The sequence below is a fragment of the Balaenoptera ricei genome, chromosome 5 (genome assembly GCF_028023285.1).
Source record: "Balaenoptera ricei isolate mBalRic1 chromosome 5, mBalRic1.hap2, whole genome shotgun sequence".
Lineage (NCBI taxonomy): Eukaryota > Metazoa > Chordata > Mammalia > Artiodactyla > Balaenopteridae > Balaenoptera > Balaenoptera ricei.
The window spans coordinates 130,085,488-130,112,708 of NC_082643.1; the positions used below are offsets into that span (position 1 = coordinate 130,085,488).

The window sequence follows — 27,221 nt, forward strand, 5'->3', positions numbered from 1 at the left end:
TATGGCACAAGTGAACTTATTTACAAAACAGAAATAGAGTCACAGATGTAGAAAACAAATTTATGGTTACCAGGGGGGAAAAGGGAGGCAGGGATAAATTGGAAGATTGGGATTGACATATACACACTACTACATATAAAATAGATAACTAATAAGGACCTAGTGTACAGCACAGGAAAATCTACTCAATACTCTGTAATGACCTACATGGGAATACAATCTAAAAAAGAGTGGATATATGTGTATGTATAACTGATTCACTTTGCTGTACACCTGAAACTAACACATCATTGTAAATCATCTATACTTCAATAAAAGTTTTTTTTAAAAAGGCAAACAACCCAATTTTTTAAATGGGCAAAATATTTAAACAGGAACGTCAGAAAAGAGAACATCCAAATGGCCAATAAGCATATGAAAATATTCTCAACATCACTATTCAACAGGGAAATGCAAAATAATGCCATTATACCAAGTGTTAAAAAAGAAATAACAAGCCCCAAATGGGGTCACTCACCCCCCATCACAGCAAACCAAGCCATTTTCAACCCCTCCCAGAGATGTGACCTTTAAAACAGTCCAACTGAAATTTCCTGAGAAAGACCCCTGCAGTTCCGGTCCTGGTAGAAGACCTGGCCTGAAACAATCCTTTCTTTTCATTTACTAATACCTTCTCGCTCCCTCCCTTCCTTCTACCTATAAAAACCTTCCATTTTGTACAATCCCTCCTAGTGCTGCTGATTCTTAAATTTTTGAATAAAGCCATTAGTTCTTCAGAAAATAAAAAAGAATGAAATAATGCCCTTTGCAGCAACATGAATGGACCTAGAGATTATCATACTAAGTGAAGTCAGACAGAGAAAGACAAATACCATATGATGTCACTTATATGTGGAATCTAAAAAGATGATACAAATGAACTTACTTACAAAACAGAAACAGACCCACAGACATAGAAAACAAACTTATGGTTACAAAAGGGGAACGGTTGGGGTGGGGGAGATAAATTAGGAGGTTGGGATTAACAGATACACACTACTACATATAAAATAGATAATCAACAAGGACCTACTGTATAGCACAGGGAACTCTACTCAATATTCTGTAATGACCTATATGGGAAGAGAATCTGAAAAAGAATGGATATGTGTGTGTGTGTGTGTGTGTGTGTGTGTGTGTATATACACACACAAAAGAATGGATATATGTGTGTATATATATATGTATATATATATGAATCACTTTGCTGTACATCTGAAACTAACACAATGTTGTAAATTGACTATACTCCAATATAAAATAAAAATTAAAATAAATAAAATGAAGTATCTTTAAAAAGTTACATACAATTATAAGAAGGGAAAAGGTTTTTTTTAAAGATGAATGAATTATGAACCAAATATATTAAATATATGACCTATTCAACACATTGGAAGACTCCAACTTTCTGTTTAAATCCACAGAATTTACGTATCATTAGTTATTATAAAGGTATCCTGTATTTTCCTAAGAAATAATGCTATACAGAAAATCTTAAGGCAATCCACAGACCTTACTTTGATCCAAAAGAAGTCTAAATGATCATTATGTAGTAATAGTACTAAAGAATTTTAACTATCACTTATAATACAGTTTCTATAGAAAATTATGTTTGAAGTACCAACTTAAAATGTAAGAAATAAATATCAAACTCTTGCAGGTTTGTTTTTTTGATACTGGAAAAAGGTTTCTTAAGATATGTCCACTTAACACAAGAGCTGGCAATTTTATGGTACCTAGTGTGAGAAAGAAGGGACAGTTCATTGGGACTTTATTTTGAAAAACAGAACTAAAAGGCATGAACTATTTGTATTTCCCAAGCTGATCATGACTTTTTACATGTCCACTTTCACTGTATTTGGCACACAGAGCTCAAATAATGTTGGAAGATACGTAGGAAGGAGGGAAGAAGAGGAAAGATATAGCTGTTTAATTAATCCTACAAATATTTATTGCGTATCTAACAAGAATTGTTCTAGGAACTTGGGAAACACAGCTGAACAAAAAGAGCAAACAAATTTATGAAGAATTTCTGTTGCTAGTAGCAACGACTAAAGTTACAGTGACAAGAGATCTGAGCCAGTGTTCCTGGGTCCCATTTACTCTCTGATAATGAACAGTTTAACCCCTACTTCTATGTCTTCCTTTACTAGAAAATAAACAGAAAACAAAAACAAAACAAAACAACAAGAAAGAAAGAAATTCCTCCTGAGCATTTTATCAGAAACCAGAATAATGCTTCTGGGGTGAAAAATCCCGAAGGATGCACTACATATGACCAAGGATATGGACGTTTCTGCTAGAAAGAAGATTAAACTCTCTTTCATGCTCCCATATCACCTCCCACTCACTAGTGCAAACTACCCAGTGAAAGGCAAGACCCATGAGGACTAGAGTCTTGAGACAGCAACATGTTCTGAAGAAATGGTAGACTGCAAAGGAATCAGGCAGTAACAATATACTAACACTAAAAGTAAGAAATAGAAATCCAGATTTGACTTATGACTACAAGAATAGTACATGTAAGAGAAGAATGTGTACCTTCAAATAATTAAAGGAGCTATATAATTTCACTGAAGAGTACACTACTAAATAAGGGAAAACTTTTCCCTACTTGGTATGTTACCATCAGGCTTTAATTAATTATAATCACAGTACACAATGCAGGGACACTTAAAGAGCTATTGAGAGTCATTATTTTATCTGGTAAAACCATCTTTCATAATCAAGTCAGCCACAGATTCCAGGAGATATGATGCAATTCCATGCCCAGAGGCTTTAAAATCAATCTTTTGTTTGAATCCTCCCTCTTCAGGCATATTCTATATGACATTAAGCAGAAGCAAAAGAACCTAAGAATCTAAGCAAAATTTAGAGGCTATTGGATATGAAAGATTTTCTATCACCTAGTATCTTAAAAACAACTTCCTTTTAATTTCTTAAAAGCAATTTCAGTTTTAATTACAAGATTTATTTATGTCAAAAGCAAACCACTTCTTTATTGATTCAGTGGAGAACTACCACTAATCTAGGAGATATTTTTCTTTTAATATCCTATAACTCAGAGTCCACCAGTAAGTATACCTTATTGGTCAAAAAAAAATTTTTTAAACACAATATTTAAATAAAAAAATACACCAAGAAAAAAATATTAAAACAATACCATATATTATTTACTGTTTTGAGTTAGTTTATGCTCTGTCATAATTTACAAAAATTCAGAGTTAAAGTTTACAGTTGGATGTATCTTGAGAAACCTATTTAGGATGTTTCAAAAGTCTAATGAATTCTAATTTTAGAACTCGGACATTTTAACACTATACATAATATGTAATCTCCAACTCTGGGAGGAAAAACACAATTTCTATGGTCAAAGAATTTACAGTCATTAAATAAAAACAAGTTTTCCTCCTTACAAGAATCAAAGTTGTAAGCAAACTTTTAAAGTGCTAAGGGCCACTTCACATGGAATAATCCTAGGTAGCACTTATTCTACATTTGTATTCATGTAGAGATGTTTACAACCAAATTTGTACTTAATTTGTTAGGCCTCAATTTAATTTACATACCTGTGCCGATGAATATTTGAAAAAATTTTCCATTTGATACCGTCTAAGAACTTCATTTAGCTTTTGATCTGAAACAAAGAGAAGAACCAATTTGTAGTTAATTGGGTAATGTTCAACTTTTAAAAAGTGGAAATAAAGTAGATATTGATACATCCAATGCAAAACTGCTAGTCGCCACTGTTGTTCAAAATAAAATGAATCATCAATCTCAACACACCATTTTAGAATTTAAAACTAGGCCATTCTATACACCTAAGCCAAATAACTACTACCAATGGGAAAAAGAACAGCTACAAAGAACTAATTTTTCTGATCCTATAAATTTTAATTCTTAGTCTCTCCTGGTTTGCTCTTCAGGTTACTAGAAGTCAAAAAAATATTCTCCATGTTTATTTTTTTATTCCTGCTACTAGAAGTGAAAAGAGTTGGAAAGATAAGGCTAAACCATTCCTGTTTAGAAGTTAAAATCTGCTGGAATTCTCTTCCAGGACAAACCTCCACACAGAGGAGAAACTGCAGGACAAGGTATCCAAATTAAGCAGGAATGGGCAAGAGACAATGGAAAAGAAGGTCCAGAAAAGCTCAGAACTCTCAGCAAGTACAAGGTAATATTTTTATTTGAAGCAAGAAAAGCAACATACAATAGAACATAGCACCCAACAAATATACAAAACTCATTCTTTCAAGATCACATGGAACATTTAAAACTGATAATTTGCTGACAAAAGGGTAAGTCTCTTTTAAGTTTTTGAATATTCAAGTGGGATTTATCTCAGAGATGCAAGGATTTTTCAACATTCACAAATCAATCAATGTGATACACCACATTAACAAACTGAAGAATAAAAGCCATATGATCATCTGAATAGATGCAGAAAAATCTTTTGACAAAATTCAACAACGATTTATGATAAAAACTCTCCAGAAACCAGCCACAGAGGGAACATACCTCAACACAATAAAGGTCATATATGACAAACCCACAGCTAACTTCATCCTGAAAGTATTTCCTCTAAGATCAGGAACAAGAAAAGGATGCCCACTTTCACCACTTTTATTCAACATAGTTTTGGAGGTCCTAGCCATGGCAATCAGAGAAGAAAAAGAAATAAAAGGAATACAAATTGGAAAAGAAGAAGTAAAACTGTCACTGTTTGCAGATGACATGATACTATACATAGAGAATCCTAAAGATGCCACCAGAAAACTACTAGAGCTAATCAATGAATTTGGTAAAGTTGCAGGATACAAAATTAATATACAGAAATCTGTTGCATTTCTATACATTAAAAACAAAGTATCAGAAAAAGAAATTAAGCAAACAATCCCATTTACCACTGTACCAAAAAGAATAAAATACCCAGGAATAAACCTACCTAAGGGGGCAAAAAACCTGTATTCTAAAAACTATAAGACACTGATGAAAGAAATTGAAGACACAAACACATGGAAAGATATACTGTGTTCTTGGATCGGAATAATCAATATTGTTAAAATGTCCATACTACTCAGGCAATCTACAGATTCAATGCAATCCCTATCAAAATACCAATGGCACTTTTCATAGACCTAGAACAAATCTTAAAATTTGTATGGAAACACAAATAGCCAAAACAATCTTGAGAAAGAAGAACAGAGGTGGAGGAATCACGCTCCCTGACTTCAGACTATACTACAAAGTTACAGTAACCAAAACAGTATTGTACTGGCACAAAAGCATAGATCAATGGAACAGGATAGAGAGCCCAGAAATAAATTCATACACTTATGGTCAATTAATCTATGACAAAGGAGGCAAGACTATGCAATGGATAAAAGACAGTTTCTTCAATAAGTGGTACTGGGAAAACTGGACAGCTACATGTAAAAGAAGGAAATTAGAACATCTCTAACACCATATACAAAAATAAACTCAAAATGGTTTAAAGACCTAAATGTAAGAGTGAAAGCCATAAAACTCCTAGAGGAAAACAAAGGCAGAACATTCTTTGACATAAATTACAGCAATATCTTTTTGGATCCTTCTCCTCAGGCAAAGGAAATAAAACCAAAAATAAACAAATAGGAGCTAACCAAACTTAAAAGCTTTTCACAGCAAAGGAAACCATCAACAAAATGAAAAGACAACCTATTTAATGAAATATTTGCAAATGATATGCCTGATAAGGGAATAATATCCAACATATATAAACAGCTCATACAACTCAACATCAAAAATACAAATAACCTGATTAAAAAGTGGGCATAAGTAGTGAATAGACATTTTTCCAAAGAGGAAATGTAGATGGCCAATAGGCACATGAAAAGATGCTCAACATCACTAATTATCAGGGAAATGCAAATCAAAACCACATTGAGGGCTTCCCTGGTGGCGCAGTGGTTGAGAATCTGCCTGCCAATGCAGGGGACACGGGTTCAAGCCCTGGTCTGGGAAGATCCCACATGCACGGAGCAACTAGGCCCATGAGCCACAATTACTGAGCCTGCGCATCTGGAGTCTGTGCTCCGCAACAAGAGAGGCCACGATAATGAGAGGCCCGCGCACCGTGATGAAGAGTGGCCCCCACTTGCTGTAACTGGAGAAAGCCCTTGCACAGAAACGAAGACCCAACACAGCCATAAATAAATAAATAAATAAAAATTAAAAAAAAAAAAACACATTGAGATATCACCTCACACCTGTCAGAATGGTTATCATCAAAAAGAACACAAATAACAAATGTTGGCCAGGATGTGGAGAAAAAGGAACACTTGTACACTGTTGGTGGGAATGTAAATTGGTGCAGTCACTGTTAAAAACAGTATGAACGTTTCCCAAAAAACTAAAAATTGAACTACTATATGACCCAGCAATTCCACTCCTGGGTATATATCCTATAAAAACAAAAACACTAATTCGAAAAGATACATGCACTCCAATGTTCATAGCATGCATTATTTTTGAAAAATTTTTATTGGGGTATAATTGATTTACAATGTTGTGTTAGTTTCAGGTGTACATATAGCATGCATTATTAACAATTGCCAAAATATGGAAGCAACCTAAGTGTCCATCAACAGATGAATGGATAAAGGAGACAGAATACAACTCAGCCATAAAAAGAAGGAAATTTCGCCATTTGTAGCAACATAGATGGACTTGGAGGGCATTATGCTAAGTGAAATAAATCAGACACCGAAAGACAAATACTGCATGATATCACTTATATGTGGAATCTAAAAAAATACAACAAACTAGTGAATATAACCTAAAAGAAGCAGACTCACAGATATAGAGAACAAACTAGTGGTTACCAGTGGGGAGAGTGAAGAGGGGAGGGCAATATTGGGGTAGGGGAGTAAGAGGTACAATTATTAGGTATAAGCTACAGGGGTATATTGTACAACATGGGAAATACAGCCAATACTTTATAATAACTATAAACAGAATATAACCTTTAAAAATTGTGAAGCACTAAAAACTGTACACCTGTAACTTATATAACACTGCACAGCAACTATACTTCAATAAAAAAAGAAGAAAAACTAAAAATTAAAATAAATAAATAAGAGTAAGTCTCAACAACTTTCAAAAGACTGAAGCTGAAGAGGAGAATATACCACTCTAAAATATGCCTCTTTATCATAAGGATTATTTTAGGCTGGTAATTTTTAAGAAACAGCAGAATAGAAAAAGCTCTGAAAACTGAGTAGAAGTTACCATTTTGTAAAAGACATTTACATTTATAAGGGAAAACTCCATTTGTAAGCATGTCTCCCTCTCTATACCAGAAAGAGAAAGATGACTCTAAATCTCTAGAAACGCTTTATGAATAGAGAAGGTAATGACTTAAATCTGCTTAAAAATTTTATTCCTGTTTACTGTGCTTTTCCTGGTAATTTCTCATCTCTTCTTTTGTCTTTATCTGAAGATGTTATTTAAGATTGTAGCTTGGGACATTTGAAGGAGTTTTTCTCAGTTTTCCTGGGTCTCTAATGTATACAGAAGGTAAATATGTTATTAAACTTGTTTTTCTCCTATTAGTCTGTCTTTTACTATAGGAGGTCACAGGCAACAACCTAGAAGGGTAGAGGAAAATTATTTTTGCTCCCCTGCAAAGCCAAAGAGGGCCTATTACCTGATATTAGCACAGTTAGGCTAGAATGAAGAACCAAAAACTACAGGAAAAATCTCCATAATGTAAGAAATTACTTTTCAATAACCTATTGGTCTCAGGATGAATTACAAAACAAACTTAAAAAGTATTTTGAACTCGATGATAGTGAAAATGCTGTACCTCGAAACTTCTTAAAGAGGAAAAAGCCCCTGCACAGCAAAGAAAACTATCAATAAAATGAAAAGGCAACCTACTGAATGGGAGAAAATAATTGCAAATCATATATCTGAAAAGGGGAACAGATCTAAAATAAAGAACTCACACAACTCAATAGCGAAAAAACAAACAACTTGATTAAAAAATGGGCAGAAGACCTGAATAGACATTTTTCCAAAGAAGACCAATAGACACATGAAAAGATACTCAACATCATTAATCAGGAAAACGCAAATCAAAACCACAACAAGATATCACCTCATTCCCATTAGAATGGCTATTATCAAAAAGACAAGAAATAACAAGTGTTGGTGAGGATGTGGAGATGGGTACTGGTGCAACTACTATGAAAAACAGTATGTAGGTTTTGGTTCCTCAAAAAACTAAAAACAGAATTCACATGACCCACCAATTCCCCTTCTGAGTATTTATCTAAAGAAAATTAAAACACTAATTTGAAACGATATGCACCCCCATGTTCATTGCAGCATTATTTATAAGAGCCAAGATATGGAAACAACCTAAACATCCATTGTTGGATGAGTAGATAAAGAAATTGTGGTATATATACAATGGAATATTACTCAGCCATAAACAAAGAATGAAATCTTGCCATTTGTGACAATATGGGTGGACCTCGAGAACATGATGCTAAGTGAAATAAGTAACACAGAAAGACAAATATCATATGAAAAGAGAGAAACCAAGGTCACTGATACAGGGAACAGATTGGTGGTTTCAAGAAGTGGAGGATGGGGGCAGGGAGAGGCAGGGAAAAATGGATGAACTGGTTCTTTTGTTTTTTCTTTAATAAATTGAATAAATCTTTTAAAAAGAAAAAAGATATGAAACATTCTTGAAAGCAATGAAAGAAAAATAAATCAATTGAGATAAATTCCTTGTTCATCATCAAAAGCCACAATATTATTAAGATGTCAATTCTTCTTAAATTGATTTAAAGATCCAGTACAATTCCAATAAAAGCCATTTTGTAGATATGGACAAACTTGTTTTAAACATTGCATTGAGTAGTCTAGACAACACTGATGAAGAAGAAGTTGATGAACTCACACTTCCCAATTTCAAGATTTACTAGAAAGCTAAAATAATCAAGAGAGCATGGTATTTGAAACAAACAGACACAAAGATAAACAGAACAGACAGAGTCCACTAGTACACCTATGCAAATTCAGACAACTTGACCTTGGTCAAAGGAATAAAGGCACATTAATACAGAAAGTACAGACTTTTAGTCTTTAGTCATTATCAACAAATGATGAGGGTACAAATCGATGACCATAAGAAAATAAAGACACAAACTTTGCAACTTAGACATAAATTCATTCAAAATCATTCATTGTCTTAAATACAGAGTACAGAACTATAAAAATTATAGTGGAAAACTTGGGAGAAAATCCACATGAGTTCTAGTTTTGATAATTAGTTTTCATATACAACACAAAAAGCACAATCCGTGAAAGAAAAAATATTGATAATGTGGACTTTATTAGATTTAAACTATTTACTCTATGAAGGACAATGTTCAAAGAATGGAAAGACAAGCCCCTGACTACGAAAATATATTTTCAAAACACATAACTGAAGAAAGATTTGCATGCAAAATACTCAAAGAACTAGAAAAAATCCACAATAAGAAAAACATACCAAATTAAAACAAATATGAGTAGACACCTTACAGAATAATATATACAGATGGGAAATAAGCATGTATAAGTTGATCAACATTGGGAAATCACTGGAAAACGATAAGCATCGTGCATTGGGGAAAAGCAAATTAAAATAACAATGAAATATAGGGACATATGTATACATATGGCTGATTCACTTTGGTGTGCAACAGAAACTAACACAGTGTTGTGAAGCAATTATACTCCAATAGAGATCTATTTAAAAAAATAACAATGAGATGCCCTACCCATAAAACTAAAATAAAAAATAAAATAAAATATAGGTGGAAATGCAACAAGAATAGCTAATATTTTGCGAAAGAAAAATCGGGGCGGGGGGACTTGTTCTACCAGATATCAAGATTTATTATAAAACTATAGGCATTTAGACTGTGTGACAGTCATATAAGGATAAACAAAATTGACCAATGGAAGAGGATCCAGGATCCAGAAGTATACCCATGTATATATGAGCACTTGAATTGGGATCAAAGGGGCACTCCAGAGCAGTGAGGGGAGAAGGACAATCTTTTTGTAAGTGGTTCTAGGTCAGCTGGATACACTCATGGAAAAGAACAAAACGTCACCCATAAAAATCAATTTTATGTGAAATGAAGATCTAACTGTGAATGCCAAAACAATAAATTCTAAGAGAACAAAAAGAGTGTCTTTATAGCCTTAGGATAGGGAAAGATTTTTTTAATCAAAACACAAATAGCACTAATCATGAAAGAAAAACTGACAAACTGGACTACATTAAAATTAAGAACTTCTGTTCATCAAAAAGAGACTGTTAAGAGAGTAAAAATGCAAGCCACAAATATGGAGAAGGTATTTCCAACACCTATAACTGACAAAGGGCTTATTTCTAGAATGTACAAAGAACTTCTATCAGTTAAAAGGCAGGCAATCTTATAAACAAAGTGGTAAAAAGACGTAATTAGTATTTCACAAAAAGGTTACCCAGGTGCCCAACGAACATAGAAAAGTTGTCAACCTCATTAGACATCAGGAAAATACAAATTAAAATTACAATAAAATAAAGAGCTAAGACTAAAAGACAAATGCTGGTGACAACGTGGAATAAAGAAAACTCCCATACACTGATGGTGGGAGTGTAAATTAGTAGAATTTTAAACACACATATAATTCCTAGGAATATACCCAACCAAAATGTGTGCACTTGAGTTCCAAGGGCCATGACAAAAAATGTTGGTAACAGCATTATTCTCAATGGCCCCCAAACTGGAAACAACTGCAAGTATCTATCAAAAGAAGAATAGATAAAAGTGATAAATTTATAAACTAGAATATTCTATAGCAATGAAAATGAACATACTACATCTACATGCAAGAGTATGAATAAATCTCAAAAACATAATATTAAATAAAAGAAGCCAAACACAGAAGGACGCATGGTTTATGATTCCATTTATATAAATTTCAAACACAGGCAAAACAATTTTTATAGTGTAAAATTAAAGATATTAGTTATCTTTGATTATCTTTGGGGTGGAGGACATGGGTATGATCACAAGAGGGCTTCTGGGGTGCTAGCAATGGTCTATTTTTTGACCTGGGTTATGATTATATGAGTTTTGAGCTTTGTAATAATTCTCTTAGCTTTATATTTGTTTTCTCTATTTTCTGCATGTTACACATTAGCAAATATACATATATATGCACATATATATTAACTATATATACAAATAAATTAAAAAATATAAAATTACACACACAAAATGTATACATTCTACACTGTTAACTTCAGATAACAGTTTCTTCCTTGAAAGCATACATAATTTGGTGGAGAAATATGACATATATGTGATTCTGATAAAGGAATAAGTAATTATAAAGTATTAATAATTTAAATCATTTTTAACTTTGAGTTTAAAAGGAATTATCCCTTTTTTTATTGTTACCCTCAGAACTTCTAAGAGAGTTTCCTGACACATAGCACTAAAATTAGGATCTAGTTTCTGCTTATTACTCTTCTCACTGTCTCAAAAGGAGGTTGGAGATAAGGCCAGGGATATAATAATTCCAATACAAACTACTTCTTTTTTTTCCTGATAGGGTTTTAAATAAGAAAAAACACTAAATCTGATGCCTCAGTAAATAAAATAGGTTAAGAAGTCAATTGTGTATTAATGAGAGAAAACAATCTTCATAGACTGACTTTAATCTGGAGGAAATTTTACTATAACTTAAATCTACCATTTCCGTCATTGAACAAGCACTTATCTCGTTGTTTAATTTGCATTTTCTGGATTACTGATGAGATTGACATTTTCATATTTTTAGTAGCTCTTCAGGTTTTATTTTTTGTAAATGACCTATCATATTCTTTACCATTTTTCTATTAGTGTGAATGTATTTTTATTTGGGAAAACTTTTAAAATTGTGAATGGTAATCGACTCTTCATTATATTTATTATAAATATATTCTCCTTTCTTGTGGCTGGGCTAGTCATTATATTGATGATGTTTCTTGTGATATCCAAGTTTTTATTTCTGATGTCGTCTATTCATATATATTTTCCTTTCAGTCAAAAATGTTTGTCTCTTTAAGAAATCTTCTATGATCCTGAGATCAAAAAGACACCCTCTTAAATTTTTTTCTGAAAGTTTAAAGAGAATTTATTCCTTCAATCAATCTGGAGATAATTTTTCTATATGGTGTGAGAAAGATATCTTTATTATTTTTTCTTTCCCATTTGGATACCCAATTATCGTAGCACCATTTGTTGAACAGCCTATCTTTGCCCACTGATTTGTGTTGCCTGTTCTTTCAGATAACAAATGTCTGCAGATGTATGTGTTTGTTTCTGTGCTAACTGATCTGTGTATTTATCTATCTGCCAATATAATATTGATTTAATAATTGGATATTTATAATCAGTCTTAATAGCTGGTAAAATAAAATTTCCCACCTTGATGCTCTTTAAAACTCTTTTGGCTACTCCTAGCTCATCAACATAGATTTTAGAACCATGTTGTCAAATCTAGGTTTGGGATTTCATTGAATCTACCCATTAATTTGTGGGGAAATTGACATGTTTACTATATTGAGTGCTCTAATCCATAAATTTGATATGTTGCTCCATTAATCTAGGTCTTCTCTTATGTACTGAATAATTTTCTAATGCTAACTACCCTTCCATTGGTGGGATGAACCCAGTATGAAGATGATTGTATGTATATTATATATCTACGCACACACACACACACACATGAACTTATATTCATTGATGGATTCAATTTATTAATATTTTATTTAGGAGTTTAGTTTCTGTGTGCATAAGTAAAATAGGTCTATAATTTTTCTTTCATGCAAGTGTCTTTGCTGGGTAGTAAAGAAGACAGACACTGGGTTCAAACTAGACTGCCTGGGTTCAAATCCCAGCCCAATTACTTATTAGTTATGAGGTAACCTTGAAACTGTGGTGGCACTTATCCAGGAGGTTTTTATCTATGGTTCTTGAACAGCTGGGTATGAGAACTGTAAAATCAAACTCAGGATAAGGCGTTACCAGGCATGTGCTAGAAAAGCAGGGGCATAATCACATTAAGATTACTTACAAGAGAACAGATGAACCAACGGGAAACTGTTACAGCCTATGTAAGAAGGTAGTAAAAACAAGCTGGGAAGGAGTTAAGGAAATGGAAGAAAATGAAGGGCTCAAAGAATAGAGGTCTCAATGAGGTCAAAGAACAGTTATAGTGGGAGTAAGATATTTGTGTTTAAGATTTCAAAAGTAGGGCTAATTGAATAGGACTTCTGCTTATGCTCAAGATAAAGTAAAATGGTCCACTTTCCCACCTGACACACCAAAAAAAAACAAACAAATGAAAAAATGGTTTGCCAGGCAAACACACATCAGACACTGATAATGACAGACACAAAACAAATGAAGTAAGCCCTGTGATTGTCCCAGCTTACTGAGTTGAGCAACATTTTTGGCCACAGAACAAGGAGGGAAAATGCAGGCAGAGATCAGCAAATCATTTGAGCTAAGGAGATGAAGCTGAGACTCAGTGGAAACCAAGTAAACTAGAGTTGGCAGGACAAACAATAGGAGAGAAAGCTGTACAGAGAAAGAACTCCACATATATAAGATCTGTGAAGGGTCTGTCTCGCATAAACAAAAGAGTACTAACTCTTTATTAAATAAATTGAATTTACAGTTTAAAATCTTCCTACAAAGAAAGCTCTAGATCCAGTTGGCTTCACTGGTAAATTCTACCAAACATTTAAGGAAGAAATAATACCAATTCTACACAAACATCTTCCAGAAAACTGAAGAGGACAAAATATTTTCCAAGTAATTCTGAGGCCAGCATTACTTGATACCAAAACCAGACAAAGACATTAGAAATTTTTTTTTTTTTTTAAAGGCTTCATGGGACTTCCCTGGTGATCCAGTGGGTAAGACTCTGCGCTCCCAAGGCAGGGGGCCCAGGTTTGATCCCCGGTTGGGGAACTAAGAGCCCACATGCCGCGGCGTGGCCAAAAAAAATTTTTTTAAAAAAGGTGTTATGTACACAGATGTTAAGATTTTAAATAAACTTTTTAGATAATCAAATTCAACAATATATTAAAAAGATAATACATTAGGACCAAGAAGAGTTTATCTCAAAAAGGCAGGTTTAACATTGAAAAGTAATTTATATAAATCACCCTATTAAAAAACTAAAAATGGAAAAAACATCTGATCATCTCAATAAATGCAGAAAAAGCATTTGGAAAAATAATCCAACACTCATTCTGATAAAAACTCTCAGAAAACTGGGAATAGAAATGAACATCCTCAACCTAATAAGAACATCTATGAAAAAACTACAGCTAGTATCATATTTAATTTTGAAAAACGATGCTTTCTCCCTAAAATCAGCAACAACACAAGGATGTCCACTCCAACCACTTCTGTTCAACAATGTACTCAAGGTTCTAGCCAGTGCAATAAAGCAAGAAAATGAAATGAAAGGAATCCAAACTGGAAAGGAAGAAGTAAAACCGTCTTCATTTACAGATGAAAAGATTGTCAATGTAGAAAATTTGATGGACTCTATATAAAACCTACTAGAATAAGTGAGCTTTGAAAGATGGTAGGGTAAAATACACATACACACACACACACGCACAAAAAGTATTTCTATATACTAGCAATGATAATTCAGAAATTGAAAGTAAAAGAATAATACCATTTACAACAGTATCAAAAACAGCAATACATAGGGATAAATCTGACAAAATATGTGCAAAACCTATATACTAAAAATTATAAAATATTACTAAGAAAAAATTAAAGAAGAGCTATATCAATTGAGAGATATATTTTTTCATTTGTCAGAGGACTCAATATCATTCAATGAATTCTACACAAATTGATCAAGAAAGTCAATACAATGCCTATCAAAATCCCAGCACCTTTTTTTGTAGAAATTGACAAGCTGATTCTCAAATGTATATGGAAGTGCAAAGGACCTATGATAGTCAAAACACTGTGAAAAAGAACAAATCTGAAAGGCCAACATTATCTGACTTACTATAAAACTGTAATAATCAAGAAAGTAGGATACTGGTTTCCAGATAATCAACAGAATAGAACAGAAATGGATCTACACAAATATATACAACTGATTTTTAACAAAGATGCAAAGGTAATTTAATGGAGAAAGGATAGTCTTTTTAATTGGGCATCCATATACAAAAAAAGTGAACCTTGACCCTTATCTTACACCTTGTACAAAATTTAACTCAAAATGTTTCATAGATTTGAATGTAAAATCTAAAACTACAAAACTTCTAGAAGACCACATAGAAGATAATCTTTGCAGCCTTGAGTAAGGCAAAGATTTCTTAGATATGACACATCCATAAAAGAACAAATTGATGAACTGAACTTCATCAAAATTAAAAACTTCTGCTGTGTGAAAGACACTCTTAAGAGAATGAAAAGAAAGAAAAAAAAAAAAGAATCCATCCCTACTGGTTATAACACCCACTACAAGAATGAATTCTTCACTCCTTAGTTTGATATAAAAGTCCCTCTTTTTTTTTTTTTTTTTTTGGCAGAGGAAACACAATTACTTTTTTTTTTTTAACATCTTTACTGAAGTACAATTGCTTTACAATGGTGTGTTAGTTTCTGCTTTATAACAAAGTGAATCAGCTATACATATACATATGTTCCCATATCTCTTCCCTCATGCATCTCCCTCCCTCCCACCCTCCCTATCCCACCCCTCTAGGTGGTCACAAAGCACAGAGGTGATCTCACTGTGCTATGCGGCTGCTTCCCACTAGCTATCTATTTTACTTTTGGTAGTGTATATATGTCCATGCCACTCTCTCACTTTGTCACATCTTACCCTTACCCCTCCCCATATCCTCAAGTCCATTCTCTAGTAGGTCTTTGTCTTCATTCCCGTCTTGCCCCTAGGTTCTTCATGACCTTTTTTTTTTTTTCTTTAGATTCCATATATATGTGTTAGCATACGGTATTTGTTTTTCTCTTCCTGACTTATTTCACTCTGTATGACAGACTCTAGGTCCATCCACCTCACTACAAATAACTCAATTTCGTTTCTTTTTATGGCTGAGTAATATTCCATTGTATATATGTGCCACATCTTCTTTATCCATTCATCTGTTGATGGACACTTAGCTTGCTTCCATGTCCTGGCTATTGTAAATAGAGCTGCAATGAACATTTTGGTACATGACTCTTTTTGAATTATGGTTTTCTCAGGCTATATGCCCAGTAGTGGGATTGCTGGGTCATATGGTAGCTCTATTTTTAATTTTTTAAGGAACCTCCATACTGTTCTCCATAGTGGCTGTACCAATTTACATTCCCACCAACAGTGCAAGAGGGTTCCCTTTTCTCCACACCCTCTCCAGCATTTATTCTTTGTAGATTTTTTGATGATGGCCATTCTGACCAGTGTGACAAGATATGTCATTGTAGTTTTGATTTGCATTTCTCTAATGATTAATGATGTTGAGCATTCTTTCATGTGTCTGTTGGCAATCTGTATATCTTCTTTGGAGAAATGTCTATTTAGGTCTTTTGCCCATTTTTGGATTGGGTTGTTTGTTTTTTTGATATTGAGCTGCATGAGCTGCTTGTAAATTTTGGAGATTAATCCTTTGTCAGTTGCTTTGTTTGCAAATATTTTCTCCCATTCTGAGGGTTGTCTTTTTGTCTTGTTTATGGTTTCCTTTGCTGTGCAAAAGCTTTTAAGTTTCATTAGGTCCCATTTGTTTATTTTTGTTTTTATTTCCATTTTTCTAGGAGGTGGGTCAAAAAGGATCTTGCTGTGATGTATGTCATAGAGTGTTCTGCCTAAGGTTTCCTCTAGGAGTTTGATAGTATCTGGCCTTACATTTAGGTCTTTAATCCATTTTGAGTTTATTTTTGTGTATGGTGTCAGGGAGTGTTCTAATTTCATACTTTTACATGTACCTGTCCAGTTTTCCCAGCACCACTTACAGAAATACAAAGGATCATGAGATTACTACAAGCAACAGTATGCCAATAAAATGGACAACCTGGAAGAAATGGACAAATTCTTAGAAATGCACAACCTTCCGAGACTGAATCAGGAAGAAATAGAAAATATAAACAGACCAAACACAAGCACTGAAATTGAGACTGTGATTAAAAATCTTCCAACAAACAAAAGCCCAGGACCAGATGGCTTCACAGGTGAATTCTATCAAACATTTAGAGAAGAGCTAACACCTATCCTTCTCAAACTCTTCCAAAACATAGCAGAGAGAGGAACACTCCCAAACTCATTCTATGAGGCCACCATCACCCTGATACCAAAACCAGACAAAGATAGTACAAAGAAAGAAAATTACAGACCAATATCACTGATGAATATAGATGCAAAAATCCTCAACAAAATACTAGCAAACAGAATCCAACAGCACATTAAAAGGATTATGCACCATGATCAAGTGGGCTTTATCCCAGAAATGCAAGGATTCTTCAGTATACGCAAATCAATGTGATACACCATACTAATAAACTGAAGGAGAAAAACCATATGATCATCTCAATAGATGCAGAGAAAGCTTTTGACAAAATTCAACACCCATTTATGATTAAAACCCTCCAGAAAGTAGGCATAGAGGGGACTTTCCTCAACATAATAAAGGCCATATATGACAAAGCCACAGCCAACATCACCCTCAATGGTGAAAAACTGAAACCATTTCCACTAAGATCAGGAACAAGACAAGGTTGCCCACTCTCACCACTATTATTCAACATAGTTTTGGAAGTGTTAGCCACAGCAATCAGAGAAGACAAAGAAATAAAAGGAATCCAAGTCGGAAAAGAAGAAGTAAAGCTGTCACTGTTTGCAGATGACATGATACTATACATAGAGAATCCTAAAGATGCTACCAGAAAACTCCTAGAGCTAATCAATGAATTTGGTAAAGTAGCAGGATAAAAAATTAATGCACAGAAATTTCCAGCATTCCTATACACTAATGATGAAAAATCTGAAAGTGAAATTAAGAAAACACTCCCATTTACCACTGCAACAAAAAGAATAAAATATCTAGGAATAAACCTACCTAAGGAGACAAAAGACCTGTATGCAGAAAATTATAAGACACTGATGAAAGAAATTAAAGATGCTACAAATAGATGGAGAGATATACCATGTCCTTGGATTGGAAGAATCAACATTGTGAAAATGACTATACTACCCAAAGCAATCTACAGATTCAATGCAATCCCTGTGAAACTATCACTGGCATTTTTCACAGAACTAGAACAAAAAGTTTCACAATTTGTATGGAAACACAAAAGACCCCAAATAGCAAAAGCAATCTTAAGAAAAACGGAGCTGGAGGAATCAGGCTCCTTGACTTCAGACTATACTGCAAAGCTACAGTAATCAAGACAGTATGGTACTGGCACAAAAACAGAAATATAGATCAAAGGAACAGGATAGAAAGCCAAGAGATAAACCGACGCACATATGGTCACCTTATCTTTAATAAAGGAGGCAAGAATATACAAGTCCCTCTTTGAACAGGTCCCTAAGGACTATCAGGTCTCCCTTCTCAGATGGAGGTAGAAGGATGGTGTACTGCAAATATGCTAGGACAAATGAAAGGAGGCCCAAAATCAACAGAAGGCAATGAAGAGAAGGTCAGAGGTAAGTGGGAGAAGGGCGAGCTTTCTACATTTACCTGAACTGGTGTTCAGCTGGTCAACTAATGGGGTCACCCACCAGCTATACCTGGCATGCGAGGTCCAGCTAAAGGAAAAAAGGGGAGGTTCATAGACGTCTAACACTCATTCTCATCTCTTCATGCAAGCCCTACCATTCCATGCTCCAATTTCCTGAATAAGCAGTTATTTCAAGCCACCGCTTCTTCTGCTCCCTCTGTCTGAGGATTCCCTTCTTCCACGCCCTTGTCTTCTGGTGAACTCATTTTTCAAGAAATAATTTACTATGCTTCTATCGTTCTCTCTGGTATTTGGACTTCAGTTTTATTTAAGAATTGTGGCTGGTGAATTCCTCTAAAACTCATAGTTTATGAGTGCCTCAGGAACTCTCCCCACCCCAACCAAACTACTCAACACCAATTCTTGTCCCACACCACTCAGATGGTAGCCAGCTGGTCCTCCTTATGGGATAAGGGATATTCCCGCTTCAAACCTAAGAAATAATGCTAATGTTATAGTATCATTATAATGTCATTAATGATTTTAGATAATATAAACTGTGCACTTAAAATGTGCTAGACACCATGCTAAGTGCTTTATTTGCATCATCTCATTTAATCCTCACAACAACCCCATGAGGGTTATTGTGCTATTATACCCATTTTACAAATGAAAAAATTGAGGAATAGAGAAGCTAAGTAACTTGCCCAAGGTCAAAGACCTAGAAAGAGAGCTAAAATATGAGCCCAGACAGACTGAATCCAGAGGCTGAGTTCTCAACCACTGGTCTATGATGCTTCCAAAGTGGAATGCACCACTTTTTTCCTACTTTCTCCATTGCTCAAGCAAGCCAAAAACCTGAGTTGCCCTGTACCTCTTTCTTCCAAATCCCTTCATCTCCAATATCACTGAACCTATCTTAGTTCACTTCTTACCTGGATAATGACAACAATTGCCTAACTGCACTCTGCTATAATGCATGTTCCTCATAACAGCCAACTGGGCTTTTCAAATAAATCACAATCTGATCGGGTTACACTCAACTGAATTCCTTTCAGTGATTCCTATAACCTGTGCAATGGTCCAAACTCCTGAACACACAGCAGACAAGGTCCTTCACTATCTAGCCAAATTCTTTCCTTTCAGCTCCATTTGCCATTTCCCTATATACATCATATTCCATTCAAACCAACCTTCTTAAAAGTTTCTAACAAAGCATATTCCTAATTCCTTCAATGTTGTAAATATTGTTCTACTCGACTACACAGTTCTTTGTCTAGTAAATTTATATTAGTGCTTCAAGCTTCAGCCCAAATGGCACCTTCCTTGACCACAGTAAATTATAACCGTGTAATAGTTAATATTTGTTTAGCACTATGTCAGATACTATTCTAAATCCTATACATATTTTAACGGTCATTTAATCATTTGAACAACCCTGTGAGGAAATTGAGGAAAAAGAGTTGGCAGTTGCTGCCACTTCAGTGTATTTATGGAATTTATATACTTCTCTCCTCAAATTAAATTCTTGAGGGTAGAACAGTCCTCCTCATCTTTGTAGTAGCTATGCTGGTATAGCGCCTGGTACATAATAGAAAACAGGAGGAGCTCAATGAACATCTTTTGAACAAATGGCCACAGCTGTGTCTCTAGGTTCTAACTGCAGACTTGGAAACTCTTCCTGGCCATTAGCCCTCTAATTTCTCCAGAGCATGCGAGGAGCATAACAAACACGCATGTAGCAGAGTCCCAGATAAGCTTAAGGAACCTATCAGTATTTACTAAACGGTTCTGCTGAAATGTATACGTATCCTCATATATACCATCAAGCTTTTTCTGCAGCTATCTTCTTTTAAGTTTTTACAAATTTCCATGCACCCAACAGGCATTCAGAAAATACTAGTCAACGATGACGACATTAAACATTACATATAAGAATTCTCGATAAAGGAATGTGGAGCTTACTCTGATCTCGCAGAAAGTCGATTTCTGTGGCCATTCAGATACAATTTGTTTGACGCTTTCACCACCTTTACTTTTCTTAAAAAGACACAAAGCTCGCCGTGCGGGAAAACAAATCTAAAGCAACGCTTCGGAGGTTGTCTACCACTTGAGCGGTGTAATCAGCATCCTACTCACGTGGCGTCAACAGCCCCGCCGCACCTCCTTCTCCCGAGTCCCAGCCGAGTCCCTCGCTCAAGCGAGACACAAGATTTCAGGTTTGCTGGGGACCCGCCAAGTGAATTCTCTTCCACGTTCACCCGAATCCCAGCCAGGTGGGACCAGGGATGTACAGGCGTCCCGCGGGTCACTCGGGGTCGTGTTGGGCCACTCAGGAGAGCGCCGAGAGAGCTGGCAGGCAGCCGGGTGGCGGCGTCCTTGGCGGAGCGGGGAGCGACCGCAGGACTGCCGAGAAGCCCGGGGCAAGCAGCGGAAGTCCACTCGGCCCGCCCTGCGACTTTGAAACCGGTGCCCCAGACCGCTCCTTGGAGACGGTGACGCCGCCTGCGTCATCACGCGGGCGTCGGCGTTTACGTCATCGCGCTTCCTGGAGTTCTCTCACGCTATTGGTTGTCTGTCGAGCGATGGGCGGAGCTGTGGAAACCTGGATGACAGCCGGCTGAGGCACCTGTGTGGCGGCGGACGAGCTGGTGGGCCTGTGTCCTAGGATGGCTGGGCCCAGCGGTTTTTTTTGTTTTTTGTTTATTGTTTGTTTTTTTCTTTTATTCCTTTTTAAAAAAGAAAACCCCCAAAATGTAAACATAGGTAGGGCATTAACTACATATTTTAAATGCCCCCGTATCTTTGTTACCTAACACTTCCGGACTGGGAGAACTCGCTGGCCAAAGCGGATGGTTGGAAAGCACGTAGGTTTCTGCGTCTGCGGTCTGAACCCAGACAGGCGTCTTCAGAGTCTGCCTCCAAAGCTGGAGGATTCTGGGTATGAATTTGGTAATCCCCAGAAACTAAGTACGTGGGTCTTTGGAGAAAGGACACAGCTGTTGTTTAAATAGTTAACCGCGTGGCAATAAGACATGTAGTTAGAAGTACTCCAAAGATCCTGCAAATTCAGCAGTTATTTCTTTAGAGATAACTTTGATTACTCAAAAAAAGAAGGAAAGACAAATTCACATTTTTCGCAAGAAATAATGAGGTAAAACTTTACATTTGTATACCGATTACAATCCCCATCTTTATAAAATGATTATGTCTGGATTTAAAGCTCATCATTATTTTTAAAAGTTAACATTAGAGGAAATTTCAATCCCAGCAATCAAAACGTTAACTTGAAGCCAGCCACCAGTTTTAGTGCTTTTTAATCAAATATGTGTTTTTATGGGTTGAGGTAAGGTTTCTAAATAGACATGTCATAGAAGTAGTCGATTTAGCTTTCTTTTTAACAGTTTAAGAAGTTTTTGTTGTCTTGTACTCATACTGTTATATAAACAAAGTAATGTTAGCAGAATGTATTAAGAAATTTTTTAAATGTGTCCAGCTGTATCCAGTTAGGTATTCGAACTCCTGTTACGGGTTTTCTCCATACTCACTATTAAGAGAATGAGATGGTCCTTCCCCTAAAGACTGGTTGTTACATATGGAGGCACATCTAATAACTATAAAAATTTTAATTTAGCTTTGAGTTAGTGAAGATTGAACTTGATCTGGTTTTTAGTGGCCATGAAGTTAACACAAAAACTTGTTGGAAGGAAAAATTGAAAGTGCAAACTCCAACTCTTTTTCGAAGTCAGTGTGTGGCTTTTTCTTCAGGAATGTCTCTCTGACTCCCCAACGACTTGTTGTATCTTCCCCTACATTTGAACCTTGCATACTGTCATAGGGTGATTTAACTTGGCACCAAACAAGTAGTCATAAGCTTAACTCTACATTTACCCTAGAAGTTGATATTAGTATGGGTGAAAGCAAACAGTACTTTCTGGATGTAAATGATGAGGTGGTCTTCACACTGCAAAAATTAAATATCCGAAATTGGAGTTTTTATCTCTGTACTTGAATTATTTGGCTAGATGGTCAAGGTCAATACAAACTATATAGTTTTTGAGTTTTGAGGTGTGGTGGTTTGTTTGTTTGTTGGTGGCTTTTTTTTTTTTTGGTTACAAGATTTTTACTGGTTGAATTTTAATGAAGTACTTTCAAAATAATTTTCATCTGTAAGAAACAAAGTTGCTATGATTTCACTTATCTTTATCTGCTCTAGTGTTCTTCCGTCTTAAAGCTTCCCTTCTGTTCTCTACCCACTTACCCCAAGGTAGGTGCTTCCTTTGTACTTACTTCGTGCTTCTTCCTGCGGTGTCTATCATATTGTTTTGTAGTTTGACTCCAGGCTCCATCATAGTACCTGGAACACAATGAGCACTCAGTAAGTATCTGATGAAGGAATTAATTTAAAGCATGTGTGTGCATAGGAAGTATCTATTACTGTAATTGAGTACAAGGAATGAGAAGGAGAGAAAAGTACTTAGTATGTGTTTAACCATTATCTAGTCACTAGTTCATGTTTTTTATATTGATATATTTCTGCAATAAGGAAAGCCCTAAAAATTAATAGATTTCACTAATACTAATTTATGCAGTAAATTGACATTGAGTACCAAGTACTGTGGGGAAAGCATCATGAAGAATACAAAGTTGGAAGTTTAAGCTAGGATCAGAACTTCTTTTCAACCTTGGCTGATATTATTAAATGCCATAAAAAGTGATTTTTAAAAAACTCTTAATAATTATGTTTCTTTGACCAACCAAGAGAAGGATGGCCTAGAAATTCAATCTCTCTTTTTAAACTTGTCTTTTTTATTATTATAATTATTGTAGTAAAAAACACATAACATGAAATGTACTGTTAATTTTTAAAGTGTCAAGCACAGTGTTGTTAACTCTATGCACATTGCTGTACAGGAGGTCTCTAGAACGGTTTCATCTTGCATGACTGAAACTCTGTACCTATGGAACAACAACTCCCCATTTCCCTCTCCCACCAAAAGTGATTTTTATAAAACAAAAATAATCATTCTGTTAAAACAAACACAAAAGTTGTTTTTCCCCCAAGAAAGTTTTTTAAAGTATGTTATAAGCAGAATATATTTAGGCTGAACCATGTGAAATTGTTGATTTTTTCCAAAATTTCATATGGCTTAGCTTAATATTTTAACTGAAAATATCTGAATAATGGCAACACCCCAGTGTAATATCTGCTCTTGCAGACTGGGAGAAAATTACAGTGACTTTACTTAAACGTGTAGAATATGCATGCTCTTCTCAGAGTAGCTGTGACGCTCAGGTGTAGTGACTCCTTGCTGAATTAAACCCACAGATCCTATTAAAGTTTTGGTAACTCTCAGCAACTAGGATACAGAGCAATTCTATTTGGAAGCATTGTAATTCTGTAAATTATTACCTTTTTGTGAGAAGTTTAAAACTTTATACATGATTTAGTTATTAATTTATTATCCTATAAAGAAACAATAATTTCACATTGCCTTGGGTGAAAGAGACACTAAGAAAATAGGCTAAGTGGTGCTGGGAAAACTGGACAGCTACATGTAAAAGGATGAAGACACTGCCTAACACCATACACAAAAATAAACTCCAAATGGATTAAAGACCTAAATGTAAGACCAGACACTATAAAACTCTTAGAGGAAAACATAGGAGAAACACTCTTTGACATAAACCACAGCAAGATCTTTTTTGACCCACCTCCTAGAGTAATGGAAATAAAAACAAAAATAAACAAATGGGACTTAATTAAACTTAAAAGCTTTTGCACAGCAAAGGAAACCATAAATAAGACAAAAAACCAACCCTCAGAATGGGAGAAAATATTTGCAAATGGAACAACAGACAAAGGATTAATCTCCAAAATATACAAACAGCACATGGAGCTCAATATCAAAAAAACAAACAATCCAATTAAGAAATGGCCAGAAAACCTAAATGGACATTTCACCAAGGAAGACATACAGATGGCCAAAAGGACATGAAAAGATGCTCAACATCACTAACTATTAGAGAAATGCAAAACAAAAGTACAATGAGGTCTCATCTCATGCCGGTCAGAATGGCCATTATCAAAAAATCTAGAAATAATAAATGCTGAAAAGGGTGTGGCGAAAAGGGAACCCTCCTGCACTGTTGGTGGGAATGTAAATTGACACAACCACTATGGAAAACAATATGGAGGTTCCTTAAAAAAGTAAAAATAGAACTACCATATGACCCAGCAATCTCACTACTGGGCATATACCCTGAGAAAACCATAATTCAAGAAGAGACATGTACCACAATGTTCATTGCAGCACTATTTACAAAAGACAGGACATGGAACCAACTGAAATGTCCATCGACAGCTGAATGGATAAAGAAGATGTGGCACATATATACAATGGAATATTACTCAGCCATAAAAAGAAACAAAATTGAGTTATTGGTAGTGAGGTGGGTGGACCTAGAGTCTGTCATACAGAGTGAAGTAAGTCAGAAAGAGAAAAACAAATACCATATGCTAACACATATATATGGAATCTTAAAAAAAAAAAATGGTACTGATGAACCTAGTTGCAGGGCAGGAATAAAGATGTAGACATAGAGAATGGACTTGAGGACACGGGGTGGGAGGGGGAAGCTGGGGTGAAGTGAGAGTAGCATTGACATATGTACACTACTGAATGTAAAATAGTTAGCTAGTGGGAAGCAGCAGCATAGCACAGGGAGGTCAGCTCCGTGCTTTGCGATGGCCTAGAGGTATGGGATAAGGAGGATGGTAGGGAGGCTCAAGAAGGAGGGGACATGGGGACATATGTATGCATATGACTGATTCACTTTGGTGTACAACAGAAACTAACACAGTACTGTGAAGCAATTATACTCCAATAAAGATCTATTAAAAAAAGAAAATAGGCTGATAGATGCCGAAACTGCTAGGATAGTTAAGACTGAAGCAACCAGAACCATATCTCTAGAGCACTTAACCATATTCCATGATCTCAAGGGTCAGACTATCCTGTCTGAGAGTCTAGTTTTCTATAAGAAAACCACCTCAGAAACAGGTAATTTTAATGATTTGAACAGAAAAATGTTTTCTTTAGGCAAACCTATATACTTTAATAATAATAATCTTTTTAAAGTACTTACTATGCCCTAGGCACTGTTCTAATTACTTTATATGTATATTAACTCATTTAATCCTCACAAAACCTTGTAAGGTAGTTGCTATTTTTAAATCCCTTTTACAATAACTTGCTGATGATCACAGTTGGAAAGTGCCTGAATTTCGATTTGAACCCAGGCAGTCTGGTGCCAATGTTAGAACGTTGACCACTATGTTTATACCTCCCAGTAGTATAATATAATTTACAGCTAGGATAATATTATTTACAGCTAGTGTAATATAATTTACAATTTTTGTTTATATAGCCAGTTAGCCTTTAGTTACATTAAGTGAATTATTGCCGGACGTGTTCTATTGTAATCTTATGATTTACAGTTGATTTTTAAATTGTGCAACAATTTTAAATATTGCTGAGTAACCCTTCCTTCTTCCTCTAGGAAACCGCTCAAACTTCTGTGGAACGATTAAAAGTCTTCAGACTTTTAAGTCTTCAGACTTTAAGGACCAGCGGTGGTCCTTCAACAGGTGTCCGTGCTTCAGTCCGCCAAGTCTCTCCCCCAGAGCGTGCGGGCAGCGGGGCGGAGCCGCAGGTCCTTTGACCTCGGCCGCAGGGAGCGAGCGAGTGTCGGCCCGAGAAGAGACTCCCGGTCTGTGTTCCCTCCTTGTCAATGCTTTCTCCACTCTGTCGTTCCTCCCACCTTCTCCTAGTCTTGTTGGCTTTTTCTCTTGCAACTTATTTTTCAGCTGCTTTTCCTGGCGGCACAGTTTCCACCCACTTTCGGGCTGACTTCCTCCTTTCTCCGTTTCTCTCGGAAATGGACGCGGGAGACGGGGAGTGGGGGCGGGGAAGATGCAAACTGAAAAAAAATCATTTTTGTAGAAAACTGAAAAAAAAAGTTCGTGAGTAAAAGATTTGGAAATTTTCCTCACAAAACGTTCAGTTGAGAAAACACATTTTCCATAACTTCCTTCTTTGAACCTTTGTGGAATTTTTTTTTTTTTTTTTTCCTCTCTGGGCTCTTAATGCTCCGGGGTTCCGTCTCCTTTCTCTTCCTTCATTTCCTTTTAAAGGTCTTCCCATAGTACAAGTAAAGCATGAAAATAATTATTTTCGACTTTTTTTGATGAAAGAATAATTTGAAGAATAGAAGTTAAAATGTGGAAAAAATACAGATTAATAAACATTCTTTTTAAGAAAGTCTACACAGCCAACGTAAAAATTGTATAATAGAATGGTGTTCACCTTGAATGAATATATTCATTTAATAATATTCCTAATA

General features: G+C 35.4%; 2 protein-coding genes across 12 annotated transcripts in view; one reads left to right on the forward strand and one right to left on the reverse strand.

Annotated features, from left to right (window-relative positions):
* Window positions 1-21,011, reverse strand: part of SCLT1 (sodium channel and clathrin linker 1) — a 247,538-nt gene extending 226,527 nt beyond the window's left edge. Inside the window, exons 1-2 of one of the 2 annotated variants that reach the window (XM_059924260.1) lie at window positions 20,955-21,011; window positions 3,609-3,676 (exon numbers count right to left, since the gene is read on the reverse strand). In XM_059924260.1, the coding sequence (XP_059780243.1) occupies window positions 3,609-3,641 (33 nt within the window). In that variant the 5' untranslated portion in view covers window positions 3,642-3,676; window positions 20,955-21,011. Of the gene's footprint in view, window positions 1-3,608; window positions 3,677-20,780; window positions 20,867-20,954 lie in introns of those variants that run through there. The other variant, XM_059924259.1, reaches the window with a different exon arrangement.
* A 434-nt stretch (window positions 21,012-21,445) lies between these two features.
* C5H4orf33 (chromosome 5 C4orf33 homolog) overlaps window positions 21,446-27,221 on the forward strand; it is a 202,442-nt gene continuing 196,666 nt past the window's right edge. For 6 of the 10 annotated variants that reach the window (XR_009503489.1, XR_009503491.1, XR_009503487.1 and 3 more), the window contains exons 1-2: window positions 23,178-23,193; window positions 26,379-26,588. The gene's annotated coding sequence lies outside the window, so the exon portion shown is untranslated. Of the gene's footprint in view, window positions 21,582-21,623; window positions 21,683-21,892; window positions 21,970-23,177; window positions 23,194-26,378; window positions 26,589-27,221 lie in introns of those variants that run through there. The other 4 variants (XM_059924264.1, XM_059924265.1, XM_059924262.1 and 1 more) reach the window with 4 other exon arrangements.